The 14,689-nt window shown below is 37.7% G+C and overlaps 1 protein-coding gene across 1 annotated transcript in view; it reads right to left on the reverse strand.

Annotated features, from left to right (window-relative positions):
- Window positions 1-14,689, reverse strand: part of PLPP3 (phospholipid phosphatase 3) — a 77,615-nt gene that overhangs the window by 8,639 nt on the left and 54,287 nt on the right. The window contains exon 5 of the mRNA XM_026665934.2: window positions 3,180-3,356. Within this exon, the coding sequence (XP_026521719.1) occupies window positions 3,180-3,356 (177 nt within the window). The remainder of the gene's footprint in view (window positions 1-3,179; window positions 3,357-14,689) is intronic.

A 14,689-nucleotide genomic window follows, 5' to 3' on the forward strand; every position in this document is an offset into this window, starting at 1 on the left:
AAAATAAGTTTCATTCAGCAAAGTTGCTCTGACTATATGGAACATGAGAGGAGTGAAGGTAAGAGAGAAAATATTCAGCAGCTTTCAAAAGTGTTTAAATCTTTTAGGAAAGAAGGAGAAAAAAGCCACTGTAATCATTTATGGATTCATCTAGGTGATTTATGGCATGGGTTGCTTGAGGGACCACCTCTTCCCAATTACAACTGCCTGTCCCACCAGATCCAGCAGAAGAGTACGCTATGGGATCCAAGATTCCTTTTCTGCCATGGCACCCATCTTATGACACATCCTTCCCCCTGAAGTGAGGCTGGCTCCCTGTTTTCCAAAAGGAAGGCCCTCAAAATCTGGTAATGCCAGCAGACCTGGGGATCCCAGGGCCCCTAGAGAGGTAGTGAGGCTCCATTGTTGTTACATCTGTTGTCCTCTTAGTGCCTAATCACAATTTTGGATAATAATTGTTTATTATATAATACTGTTTTACGGTTTTTATTTAACTCTGCTCAGAGTCATTTTTTCATGAGAAATTAATTTGATGAATGAATGAATAAATAAAATAAACTATGTTGGTAATATGCCCAGTTTGGCCCAAATTCAAAGAAAGCTTTCCCCCCCTCAAACACTTAAACATGCCAAACCTTGATCTTTGGGGGGAAATGCAGAAAACAGCTGTTTCACATGAGTTTCAGCATTGTACATTACACCTGAAAGGCTGGAGGTCATTTGGCATGTATATTTCCATTTTCCCAGCATTATATAAAGAAATCCTACATTTGTTTTCTTGGCTTAAGAATGTCCTTCCCTTTCTTGCTTGGTTTTACCAATGCCAACTTAATCCAATCTACTGACAGGTAAATCTCCTTCCTATCCCCAAACCAATTCCTGGCTGCTAATATGTTCAGCTAATATAACAGCTCAATAGTAATAAGTGCAAGAGCGATGCAACTTGCAAAAAAGCCAACACAGTCCTAAGCTGCATTAACAGAGGAATAATATCAAGATCATGTAAGCGTTAACATCACTTCATAATACCTTAGGGAGACATACTTGGAATATTGCATCTAGTTTTGATGATCATGATATAAAAAAATATTGCAACTCTAGAAAGAATGTAAACAAAAGCAATAAAGATGATTTGGGGACTGGCTAAAACATATGAAGAACAGTTACAGGAACTGGGTATGTCTCTAGTCTAATGAAAAGAAGGACCGGGGGGGGGGGGAATATGATAGCACTGTTCCAGTATCTGAGGAGCTCCTATAAAGACAAGAGGGATAAAACTATTTTCCAAATTACCAAAAGGCAAGACAAGGAACAATGGTTGAAAAATAAGAAAGAAGCAACCTAGAATTAAGGATTAATCAATTAATTTTCCTAATAGTGACAGCAATTAATCAATGGAACTGCTTGCCTTCAGATGTTGGTGTTCCATCACTGAAGACTTTCAGAAAGGGACTGGACAACCTGACTGAAATGATATAGGGTCTCCTGATTGACGAGGACTAGGAGGCCTCTAAGGTCCCTTCCAACTCTGTTATTCTTTTATATTGTTATAATGATATTTGTACCAACTTAAAAAAAAACCAGTATATTATTTTTCAGTCTGTGCTAAAACTTCAGAGTCTCTTTCACTTCCATGTACATCAACTGCTGTTTGATAGTATCCAGGTGTCTCTCCCAATGCAATTCATCATGAGCTTCTAAGATTGGGATACTGTCTATTAATCAAATTTAGTTGGCAGCAGTATTAATCAGGCTATTTAGTATGAAACCTGCCTGTGGGCCACAACAATTTCTTAGCATATTGCAGTGCCAGTGTCCCAGATATCAATGCCCTGTAATGTCTGGTGGAAGTCATAATAACAAACTGACATTGGATGTATCATGATGTAAGTACATACTGTAATATGCATCATGCCATCCCTATGCATGCAATGTCACCTTCGCTTCTCGGCTGACATTCAAGACTATAATCAGTGTATTAAAATCCTATAGCCATTTTTCCTGTCTTACAGTGACAAGTTCTATACTTTTGTTGGCTGATTTTATAATGCAAGTAGACTTATTCCACATTAAAATGAACATATAACATTTAGACCAGACAAAATGAAAATCCAATTTCAATATTTCATCACTTTAAATGATGCACTCCGCTATAGTTTTAGCACAAAAATTTAAGTAAACCAATTGCCAATAATTAATCAATACTTTGTGAGAATATGAAATCAAGGCATTCAGTTTCTTTATAGAAGGGCTGTTCTACCTGGAGTTCACATCAAGCTTACAAAAGCCACAAGAGTGGCTCTGAGCCCTTCCAAAAGTTGCAACTGAATCAATTTTAATTTAATGTCAAATTTGTAAGAAGTAATTATGTTAATTACATTTAATTAATGAAGTTAAATTAATTTAAATTAAATAGGTTTCATGTTTTTAAAATGCACCCTAGATTTACACAGAGAAAAGTAGCATTACAAAAGCTAATTTTGAAAGACTCTACCTCTGGGATCCCTTCAAGTGTATGGTGGCAGACACTTTTAAAAACATAAAACAACTTGCAATATAGGTGTCTATTTTCCTTACAAAGCATGCTCAAATGATAAGGTCATATGCTGTACTTGCTTCCAGGTACCATCATGATCAGAGATAAGAAAGATAATATCTACAAGATGGAAAAATCCTGTCCAGGAACATTTGCCAAGAGCTAACTTTATTATTATGTAAAACATGTTATAATTTCCTGGTCCTTCTAGCTTTGTGTATTTATCTTAGAAATATTTTAAGAAATCTTGTTGGTCACTTCCTAGTTTGCAGATTTTAATCTATTCCGTTTCTAAGTGTTATTACTGTTTAGTTTATTTTACTGCTTAGATTGTTAGTGTTTTACTGAGATTCTCAGATGCAGTGTAGTATAAAAATCTTCTACATACACAAACAAGTGTCTCACTAGCAATGTCTCCCTCTCTGTTGGATATATATTCCACACAGGGTGATGGAGATAAAATTTTTACATATGGTGCTTGGATAGTAATGTTTGTTTTATGTGGCGTATTACAATTAATGGATGTTTTAAGTTAAATGGAGTCCTATCACAGTCCCTACCATGGAACAGAGTACAATTTTTGTTACATGTGACATTTACAGACATTTACTGAAATAATAAGCTGGTAATATAGAAGACTTACTATACAATACGCCACCAGGGCTCCTTGTGTAAAGCCTGCCAGTACATCTGTGGGGTGATGTTTGTGGTCGGACACACGAGAAAGTCCTGTGTAAAATGCCATCATGATCAGTGTGAACTGCAACAACGGGCGCAACAGGCGGGCTCCTCTCCAAGTAAATCTGGCTTGCAGGTACAACTGTAACGACAAGGAAAGTAACAGAAAAGTACAATGATAATGTCCTCAAAGCAAATTACCCTGTCAACTTTCTCCAATATGAAGCTTCCAAAATATCCTCTTCAACTTAGCCAATTCTCCCTGTACAAAAGCTAGTACTAAATATTGTGGTACCAATACTAGGTTCAATGGGAGTTGTAGTCTAATATGCCCAAAATGCAATAAGTCAGGCACCCTGAAATCAGTAGCAAGGTGAAATATTTTTTTTTTCCATTTTCTGTGTGAGTGGTATTTATGCCACTAAGTATCACATCACATCACATCACATGGCAGAGCGTTCTTTAATTCAGAGGGTTTTCAGTGCTGGGTTATTTCAGCCATGATGTTGGGAACTGTAGTTAGCAACACCTGGAAGATGACAGCTCTCCCAATTTTTATGAAAGTTAATTACTCTTTGGGGTGGGAACTGCTTTCCAGAGCCACATTTTATCCCTGTCATGCCCTTGGTAGAGTGGGACTCTGAGGGAGAGGAGGAATAGCCAACAGGGAGTGAAGATGTAGCTCTGGAGGTGGTGGAGGAGGCTGGGGAAGGGCAGAGGCCGGCTGGGCAGTCAGAGAAAGAACTAGGTCCATCTCCTCTGCATCCTAGGACACACAAGGAGGAATGGAGAAGGCAACAACTTGGTTTACAAGAGAGGAAGCAGCCATGATCCTCCTTACTGGTTGCAGCTGGGGAGTATGTAAGAGAGATGATTACAACACAGTGTTGCCAGAAGCAAAGCATGTTATTTTGGGCTAAAGTTATCTTGGTTGGCATTCTTCCCACAGACTGTGCCTTGTTATCTCCTTGAATTTGGTAATTACTTATCCTGGTCCGTTGTGGAAATTTCATCATTGTAGTTTGTTTGGTTTTTTTTATTTCACCTCTATCTGCTCATTAAGTTTTGACTGTATTGCTTTCTTTTGAAGACTATTTTTGAGTACGTTTTATCTCCAAATGAGAATTATTGAACAGTGGGGCCAAGTTAGTGGCATTAAAGGACATTTATTTACGTTTTGGATTTTGTCATGTTTGTGTTACACTCTGGGTCATCACAATCCTGCTCCAATTCAGATTAAAAATCTGAATGTTCAAACCAATGTATAGCAAATTACCTACCTAGTCTTCCCTGGATCGGTGCTAATAAACTTCACTGGATAACCCTGAGTCTCATTCTGAATTACAAGGATACTATCTCACTTTTTCCAGGTTATAATATTTCCTTTTTGTCATTTTTCCTCTTGGGACTAAATATGCCACACCTTAAGAGCTTCTTCATAAGAAAGGTGTCCTAATCCTTCTGGCCTCCCTTTTTCTCTGCTCTGTAAAAATCAACAAAGCTCTTTCAAAACTGGCTGCTGGATAACTTAAAATACTATGTAGTTTCTTACATTGTGAGGTCATATGTTTTATTTTTCACCTCTTTTCTAGTTTTGCCTGAAATTCAAGTTCTGTTGAGATTGCTTTGTGAATTTGACTTTAAGGCTTCTTAAACATAAAATTTAGAGTGAAAAATGACATTTTTTTTCCTACAGAGGTGGAGCAGAAACCTATAAATATGCAGACATATACGCAGATGAAAACTGAGGGTGTGACCTGAGATGAAGTAGCTGAATGAGGTCAAATGGGCATTTGTCCCCTGCCCCGTCTCTCCCCACTTATCCTGATCCAGTTTCCTCTCAAAAGCTGAGGGCACAGCCTATTTCTCAGGTTCCTGTGGGAACCAGGGAGGCAAAAAGGGAAAGAGGCTGCAGGAAACACATAGACGTCTACTCACAAATCAAAGGGAGCTGGTAGCTGACCCAACCCAAAAAGTCAGGGTGTAGAGAATGTAGGCCCGACTGAATACCTCATCAACTACTGCCTTCCTGTGCATAGGAAACAAGGAATGGGATGTGACAAAGTCACAAAAATGTCCTGGGTAGGATTTGAGCTGTAATATTGATTGGGGGAATTGGACTGTTACGTTACACCTACAAGAGTGCATTTTAAAAAAAAGTCCTGCATATTCCTGAATAAAGAACTTAAAATTAATACAAAAATATCCAACAAGAGTTTCTGATTCACTGAACATGACATGCAATCAGATTCTTTGATGGAACGTAATTACTGAATGACATCCTTGAATCTTGAGGTTGCTTTTTGCAACTAGGGATACCTTGTCTGAATCCCAGGCCTCTCAAATCTTCCTTAGAAGAATGCTCTCATTTGATACAATTTCTGTATCTAGATCTAACTCATATCCAGTCCTGATCAAAGTATCTGTGGTTGAATGCAGTGGGTGTAATTCCCGGATGTGTGTACGGAATTTAAAACCTTCCCACCCAAGTTCATCTCCTAGATTGGTGAAAGTGCTTCCATATATCTAGAACGGAGTTGCCCACAACTGCCCCCAAATACCCTCTCCCCAAATTATTTCTATCAACATAATGGGTCCAATTGTGTGCCATCCTGTGACTGCCATGCATTCTCACACTGAAAAGTTATTTAAGCTAAGCCCAGTCCTATATTAGATTTTATTTTTCTTTGATAATGTTCGCGTGATTAAGAGTGCATTAGCGCTGTAAAAAAAGTGGGTACAAAGAAAATGCTTAAATTTTTTTTCTAGCAATAACCCAGATCAAATGTACATGTCTGACTGACAAAGTCAGGCAGGTTTACCAGCCTGAGGACAAGCCCTGTGTCTAAATCCTATTTTTGCCAGTTTTTACCTGGCACATTAGAACATTAATAGTCCTTCCCTGAAATGTTATCATTTAGTGCAGGGGTGTCCAACTTAAGGCCCAGGGGCCAGATCTGACCCACGGGGTGCTTAGATCTGGCCCATGGGCCTGCCCTGAAAATAGTGAAGGGTTGGCCCGTGGTGCCTCTGCCAGGGAAAACAGAACTCACGGGGGCTGTGTGCGGCCTCCCCGAGCTCTGTTTTTGCTGGCAAAGGGTTGGAGGAAGCTGTCCCAGCCGAAAATGGAGCTCAGGAGCCTGTTTTCGCTGGCAGAGTGCTTGGGCCATCACAGGTGCCCCCCCGACACAAGTGATGTCATGCTGGCCATGCCCACCTCAGCCCTCTGAGGTCAAACACAACCCTGATGCGGCCCTCGGTGAAATTGAGTTTGACACCCCTGGTCTAGTGGGAAGTGTAGCAGCTGCCAGCCTGGGAAACTACGTTTCCTTGGGGAGCCATCAGACCATCACCCTCTTCTCCTTCCAGAAGACTGTAAAGAGCTGGATATGCCCCGTGGCACTGGGATAGGGTAAGATAGATAACTGAAGGTAGTTAGTTTAGTTGCAGGTATCAAAGGAGAATGGCTGAAGTATGTGTTTTAAACAGTATTTACCATTTCTTGGTTTTACCATTATTGTGAGCCATTCAGAGTTGTATTTTAAGATGTGGGGTCCCACATATCTTTTAGATAAATAGAATCATAGTATTCCACCCATAAAGGCACTTTGGCTACTGAAATGCTCTGAAAGAGAAAGCTAAAGCCAGTGAAATTTTACTCTTGATGTGCCTTTTAAAATTAAGCTTTAAGTTGAATTTTATAATTTTAATCATTATAGGCATACCCTTTTATAATGAAAAGATCATGTCTGGCTTGTAACCGGTACTTTTTGTATAAAAATGATACATATACCCTAGAATCAAATTACCAATCATTTTTTTAGATATGTCTCAAAATATGACATGATAACAAATTTGCAAAAAGCCCCCCTAGGAAAATAGAAACAGAAGCTGGCTTTATCACAGATGAATTCAGGCTAAAATCTGCATCTAATTTTCTTATGATCAAATGCTGTAAAAACAGCAGGTTTTTGTCCAAAACTTTTACTAAACTTGAAGGGTTAATTAATTGAGTTCTTTAACCAAATCATCCTCTCTCTCATTCATGATCCATTTTGACATTGCCATCCTATCCTTACTTCTCAAAGGCTTTCATTATAAAGTGAAACCAAGCTAAAGAAAACAAAACTTTATTTTTTTTAAAAAAAATCTAAAGTTGTTTTTATAGCGAATTATATATGTTTTTTTTTAGTAAAGTCTCTAACTGCTGCAAACTCAGTCATAGGAGGTTTACAGAGGCGCCAAGGTGGTGTTTGGATAGTAACAAAACATTGAGCAACTATAGCAGCAGACCAATGGTCAGCCATGGGAAAAACAGCCACCAATAGCATGGACTAGAAAAGTGTGACAAAACCAAACAGGGAGGGAAGAAAGCAATGACCCGGTGACCATCTAGTGCGAGAGTTGCTGAAAAACCATACAAGTATTAAAATTCTGGCAAGAGTTGCACCACCACATAACCAACAGCTTTGGGGGAACATGCAGCACCGCCATTGCCAGGGGACTTCCAGTGAAGTCAGAGGGAATAGACTGTGGTCAGCCAGATATCCTAAGCAAATAAAAATGAGGTATCCATGTTTCTTCAGCAAGTTATAGAACAGCAGGAGAAAACTATTAATAGTTGCTTATATTTTTACTTTTCTGAATATATTGTAAAAAAGGGGGGGGAGCTCATTCCAGCCTGTAACCCAGGCTCTGCTTCTAAATTCACCACCTACTAAATTCTTTTTTTTTTGGCTGTTTCCAGTAATATTAGTGAACACATGTTATGAAGTTTATGCACGTCAGATTAACTTTCTGTTTATTTGTCCTGGCTGAGCAAAAGCATTTTTAGATACTCCGTATCACTATACTGAGATCAATTTGTGTCATTTGAAATTGCTGAGAAGGATGGAAAAACTCAACCCAACTGGACATCCTCTTCTGACTTGATAACTGAAGATGTGTTGGAACTACAGCTTTTAATCATAATCTCCAAACATGTGGAAAGTATCAGTTTGGAGCTGGATAGTAAAAAGAGAAGAAAGATACAACCAACTACAAAGAATAAATATTTTGTGGGCTGAACACTTGAAATTCATATATACCGTATATATTTATCATATATATATTTATTTACACACACACACACACACACATTAGTGATGAGGCTGATGGGGTGGATTAGTATACAATATAATGTTGTTTTGGGAGATAAATAAGAAGGAATATAAAATACTACTTTCTAATTGAAATGTGGCTATAAAATTGATTCATAGCTTTTTATGGTAGTAAAGATTAACATCTTACAAGTGACTGAGTAACAGAACGTGGCTTTGCTCAGATCAGTTAGAAAAATGCAAGAGGGGAAAACTAAAGTATTTCCTTTGTTGAATTTGCGCTTTGAAACCAGTCACCAATGTTTATCTAATAAATAATACACTGGCCATTATCTTACTGAAATATACTTTTAGGTCTGCTCTGGTAGCTAAGAATATCAAGCAAGCTTAGAAATTCAACTATTAAATATATGTAAGAATTGATTTCCTAATTCATCCTGGCACAATGAAAGATATGTCGGAAAGGCTACATAAAAAAGCAATCCAATGACTGTTGGCACATGTATGGTCTCTGAGGGCAACATTATATACTTGACTTACAGTATAGCAAAACCCTGGCAAACATTAAGATAGTAATTTATATTAATGAAGACAAAGGGAATATGTAGTGTTTGAAGACTGACACAGTTATATCAGAACAGGACATTAAGGATAAAATAAGTTTTGGTCTAACAAATTTTAATATAGGGGTCGGCAACCTATTGATAATTTGTCACATTTCTAATTATTCAGAATGCTAAATAGCACAATGGCAGGATCTCATTATATGTATGGACATAACTGGAAGTATTTTCCTAAAATGTTAAGGGGATTCCTTTTCCCCTTTTATTTTATCAACTATGTTATACCTAACTGGAGATTATATTAATTTCTTTTTTTGCTCTACTAAAAAATAACAAAAAAAAATGTGGGCCAATTATCAGCAACCAGGTGCTGAAAAAGAAGAGAGGGGATCAAGGGTTATGTGATCCTGGAACTTCAGGTTTCCCCTCTTCTCATTTTTTTTCCTCCTTACTGAGGTAAACCTACAGAAGTAGAGATTTTGCACTCACTGCAGAACTACTGATTTATATAAAGGCACAATGTAACATTCTTTCACAGATATAGCTAATTGTCACATAATAACTCTATCATATTTAATCAACGATGCCTCTGAAAATGAAATTAAGATATTATTCTCTGTAAGAAAAAGTAGAAAGCTTACAATCTGGGGCTGATTCCCAACAGACCTAAAGGGCATCAGGTTAACAAAGTTGGCTTATATTGAACCGATCATGGGAAACCATCATATCTGATTCTTCAATCATTGTTCTGTTCTTGAGTTTAGAAAGATAATTTCAAAGCCCCAGATGTAGAAGTCTATTTGCCAAATATTTCTGACGCATCTCTTTACAAGTTTAATATAGACATTCTGGCATGAAATTTCTGCAAAAACAGCTAATTTTATCACATACTTTGGGCCATTGCTTCTTTACCATAAGATGATAGAGCAAAATCCATGCACCCAAACTAAAATTAATTTTAAAGGTCCAAGTATAGAAAGTACATAAGTGGCAGTGTCTCCTTAGCAACAACACTTACCTTAAAAATAAAAAATAAAAAAAAATCCCACTGATCAATTAAAGGAATGAATTATCTGTTAGTCTGCATTATTTCGCAACTCTTTTTAAATGGATGTCATAAGGAGCACAAATTAATCAAGGCTTGGTTCTATATTCACAGACAATAAGGGCTAATTTATTTCCACATAACAATAGATCAACATGTTAAAAATATGTGATGAGATGCTGTCTTATAGCAACAACAAACCGTATTCAGATATACAGGCATTTGTTTAAATCTATTTAAAAAAGCCATCACTATTTGAAAATCTTTTTAAAAATTATTGTTTTGAGACCACTTCATATATTCCATTTTATTAAGTATGGATTACAGATCACTGTCATATTTTCCCTAAACTTTTATATATACATATGTAATATGCCAGCTGCTATATTAACTGTGATATATTACATGTCATATTCTCTAAACATGGGTTGAATAGCAGAGGCAAAATCTGAATCCTCAAAATATATGAAAACATTTCTTTGGATTTTAAAATTTAACAGGAACCAAATATGAACTTACAAAAGCTTTAAATACAGAAGCTTTAAAATTTCTAATGTGTCAATGGCTCTGGGGAACACAGCTTTAATCTTGGTGGAATTAAAAACAACAACAGCCACAACCAGCAACCTTGACAAATTTCATGAACATCCATTTCCTAGAGGTCTAGATTGTAGACAAAATAATTCTTTAAGGAAAATGGCCTCAATAGTTGCTTGTTCCTCATTTTGAGAATGAAAGAAAATTAGCACCTTATTGAAAAGTTTGCCATTAGTCAGCACTTCAAGTTTCATTTTTTTCAAAATTCTAACAAATGAAAGTAGTATAACAGGTTGCATTTAATTATATGATCAGCTGGGCCAGAAAGTTCTCAACAGGTTGAAAACCAGCAAAGGCCTTGATTATATGTACCATTATAGGGAGGAAAACATTTAGCAACATTTTTGTATGAGACAAAACATGCAAAGACAGACCCTAGTACAGCAGCAATAAAATACTTGTTTGAGCATGCCAGTATTTTTTTAAAGAATCCAAACCGAGAGTGACTAATTTAAACCAAAGGTGAATCTTAAAACTTCCTTGCACCTATTTTTCTTACCCATCTATTTCCACTGGCAGCAATTCCAGGATTTATTGTGGAGATTTCCAGTGCTCAATCAAACAAGGACATTTCACAAATAGCTACGCTTCCATTAAATGTGCTCTTGTCCTGGCTTATCAGTACAGTGTGAAAGAATTTGCAGATCTTGAGCCTTTTCAGGTACACTCAGACTGATACCAGTTCAAATCATAGCTTCATCCTCCTAGGACCCTCTAGACAATAGTAGTGGCAATCCCACTTTCATAAATCCAATGCGATTCTTCAAATAGCTATTTGCTCCTATTAAACTTTTATCAGACTTTTTCCCCCAGTGAGATTGTTACATAGCCACTGCAGTTACTGGTTCATACAATGTGCTAATCCATAGTATAGATCAGGCCTCACAACATGTATCGTGTAGGCTGCATACATTCTGCCAAACAGCCTTGTGAGACCCACCAATTTTTTAAAAGTAATAAATTTAGAGCCACCATTGCCAGCTCCAATGTTCCTACTCCTCCATTATCCACAGAAAAAAGCTGATGGACACTTCCCAGTATTTTTTTGTCCAGTTCTTGACAGTTTTTAGAGTTTATCATTGTGGCTCTTTCAGCATGAGTTGTGCAGGCCAGGTATAGATTGATTTTCACTTTGTACAATATCTAGACCAGGGCTGTCAAACTACCGGCCCACGGGCTGGATGCATCACATGCTGGCCATGTCCACGTCTAGTTAGCGAAGGTGGGGAAAGTCCTGATATATCACGTGATGCCACCATGACGACGCAAGTTTGACACCCCTGGTCTAGACCTAGGCACTGTGATTTGCAAACATGGTTTATGGCTTAACATTGTGTTGCACCTAGATATTTTTGGATTTTTTTAAGCAAAGCATGTTTTTTAAAAAAGCATAATTTAATTTGATGTGGAAAGCCACATTTTCAGAATTTTTCTCCACACTCCAGTTCTAGGAAGGTCCATTAGATTCCTGATTAAATAATTGAAAAAAGCAAACAAACAAAACACTTCTTTATATATTCTAAGCATAAGAAAGAATGCTGCACTAAAAATGGACTGCAAACAATAAATTTTACATTTTCATAAAATTTGCATACTCCAGTACATCTGTATCTAGAGATGACTACAGTATTATGATTTGAGTAGAAAAACACCATGCCCCCCCTGACTAGAAGATTGTGACCTGCATGCCTCTGCTATGTCACATTAAGATAGCCTTTTCTGTGTTCCATACTGTTGGATTGTCTAACCCTTTAAACAAAAAGGATTTCAATACCCTATGGCTTTCCAGAAGCTCTTGGCACTTCTCTCCTGTCATGTCCCTGTTGGAATCTGACACGGAGGAGGAAGCCGAACAGCTGACGGAGTAGGAGTATGACTCCATTGGCTGTGGAAGAAACTGAGGAAGAGCAAAGTCCAGTTGGGCAGAGTGGGGGAGAGGTAGAGCAAGGGAGAGGGAATTCAGAGGAAGACCCAGGCCCACCCCCTCTTCATCCTAGGGCGTGCAGGGAGGAATGGAGAAGGGAGCAACATGAGTTGCCTGGCTTACAGGGGAGGAAAGGGCCCTGATTCCCTTCATTAGCTGCAGCTGGAAACACAGTATATAAAAGAGGAAGCTGCGCACAGCAAGTTGTTGGGAGCAAACGTGAATTTATCTTGATCATCGTGGCTTATCTGTGTTCTTGGCGTCTTCCCAACTGTGTGAGTTTTGCCATTCTTTCAAGTCTGAAATTCCTTCTACTGCCCTGTGAAGTTAATTACTTCAGCTTGGTTTGTTTGGATTTTTAGTTACAGTTTGTATGTACCTTGTTTTGGACTGACTTTTCTACAGTCAGAGGCTGTTCCTGGGATGAATTACACAAATCATTTATTCAAACATCCAAGAGATGAGCCTCATTGCTAATAACCAAAAGCCAAAATATAAACACTCCATTTATGCATTGCTGGGAACAAAATCAAATTTTAACTGCTTTTGCGTTGCATGCTCATCCCTCTAGTTCACTGGCCATATTATTTTAGCATTGCTGAGAGGAAACGGTATAAATGTTTACAGAGTAACCTTGAAATCCTTTCAGAAAGAGAGAGAGAGAGAGAAGAAAATATGAGGAAATAAATTCACATAGACTATCAAACAGCCTTGATGTATGGTAATTAAATTACAAAGATTGCTACCAACTTAAAGAGGAAAGGGGAAAGGAGGAGGAATAACAGCAGGGAGTAGTCTTAATTTATCTTTTCAGGCAGCAACAAGAAGGAATTGTAATAGGAAATTCATAGATATATTTAATGTTTTTATACGTTCAAGTCTGCATCCCTCCTTGGTAGCCCTATTCCTATTTCATACCTAAGAATATGGCAGATATGAGGCCTACAGATTGTTGGAAAGTCTCAAAAGGGGAAAAAAGGGGCCTTTCCCATGTTATATTTTAATCACAAATCACTCGTTAAATCTCTCCCTCTTCCTTCCAAAGAGCTCAGGGCTACTCCACCCATAATTGACCTATACAAGGTTTCTTTCAGGAGTTCTACCCAGCTTACTTCCAGCCAGGAAGCACTTTCGCATAACAAGCGGAGGAAAGGAAGGGCAGAGCCATTTTTCATTGACGAAGAAAAAAAAGGCCAGACCCAGAAATTTTGAGTGAAACTATGTGGGCAGGTCAAATCCACCTGCCCTGCTCCTGGAGTGCTTCTGGGTAAAGGAGTTTTTTTTTTTTTTACCCTTTTTGCCTAATGAAAGAGATAATTATAATTTTCACTCAATGTATGCAAATGCCAGATAAACAGCCATTATCTCATTATGTTTTCTGATGAAATGAAGTATGTGCAAGGGTGTATGTTTTGTACCCTTGCTTTTTTTTCCTCTCCTCTCGCTGTTTTCTGCGCTCTTGATGCTGTTGTAATGAAACTAGGTACAGAGCAGCCATGCAGATAAGGATTTCCAAGCATTCCAATCCTTCTGAAGAATGCATGACATTCAAATTAATGGACCCATTTCTAAGATTGTATTTCTCTATCCAATTCTGTCTGATGTCACTCACTGGCCCATGTGGGTGCAGCCACACTCTTGAAAGCACAAGAATTTTTAGTGATCTTTCAGAGGATTCAAGTTTTGTCTGATGGAGACAAGTGGCTGAATTGCTGCTCTAGGCTACAATGATGTTCTAAAGTTAAAATAAAGAGCTGTTATTTCTCCCCTTCCCCAAAATGTCTTTACTTTTCCTATAAACTTGAAATTATGCTGACTTCCTTAACAATTTTTCTGGGCTAATAAATGACACTTCATGATCAAGATCAACCAACCATAGTTCATAGGTAGTATTAGTTAACCTGGATTTGTTTTAATGCTGGTTGCCAACTAGGCTGTTTAACAAGGAGCAGAATTTATACAAAATATGGAAAAAGAATTGCACTTTTTCTTCAAAGAGAACAGGAAAGGAGAGACTTCACTGCAAATTCATGGGATATTGTTAAAATGTATATCTGGGGATTAGCTGTAATTTACATGGGGAAGAAAAATAAGAAGAAACAAAATAAGAAAATGCTAAAGGAAGAATACCAAAGATTAGAAACGGAATCACAGAAAGAACCACACACACACACACACACACACAAATCAAAAAATCAAATGGGTGTAATAAAACACAAAATGTAAATACTTTTTGACATGAGACTT

This window comes from Notechis scutatus, chromosome 3, assembly GCF_049901735.1.
Source record: "Notechis scutatus isolate UNSWTSFEM ecotype Mainland chromosome 3, rNotScu1.2, whole genome shotgun sequence".
Classification (NCBI taxonomy): domain Eukaryota; kingdom Metazoa; phylum Chordata; class Lepidosauria; order Squamata; family Elapidae; genus Notechis; species Notechis scutatus.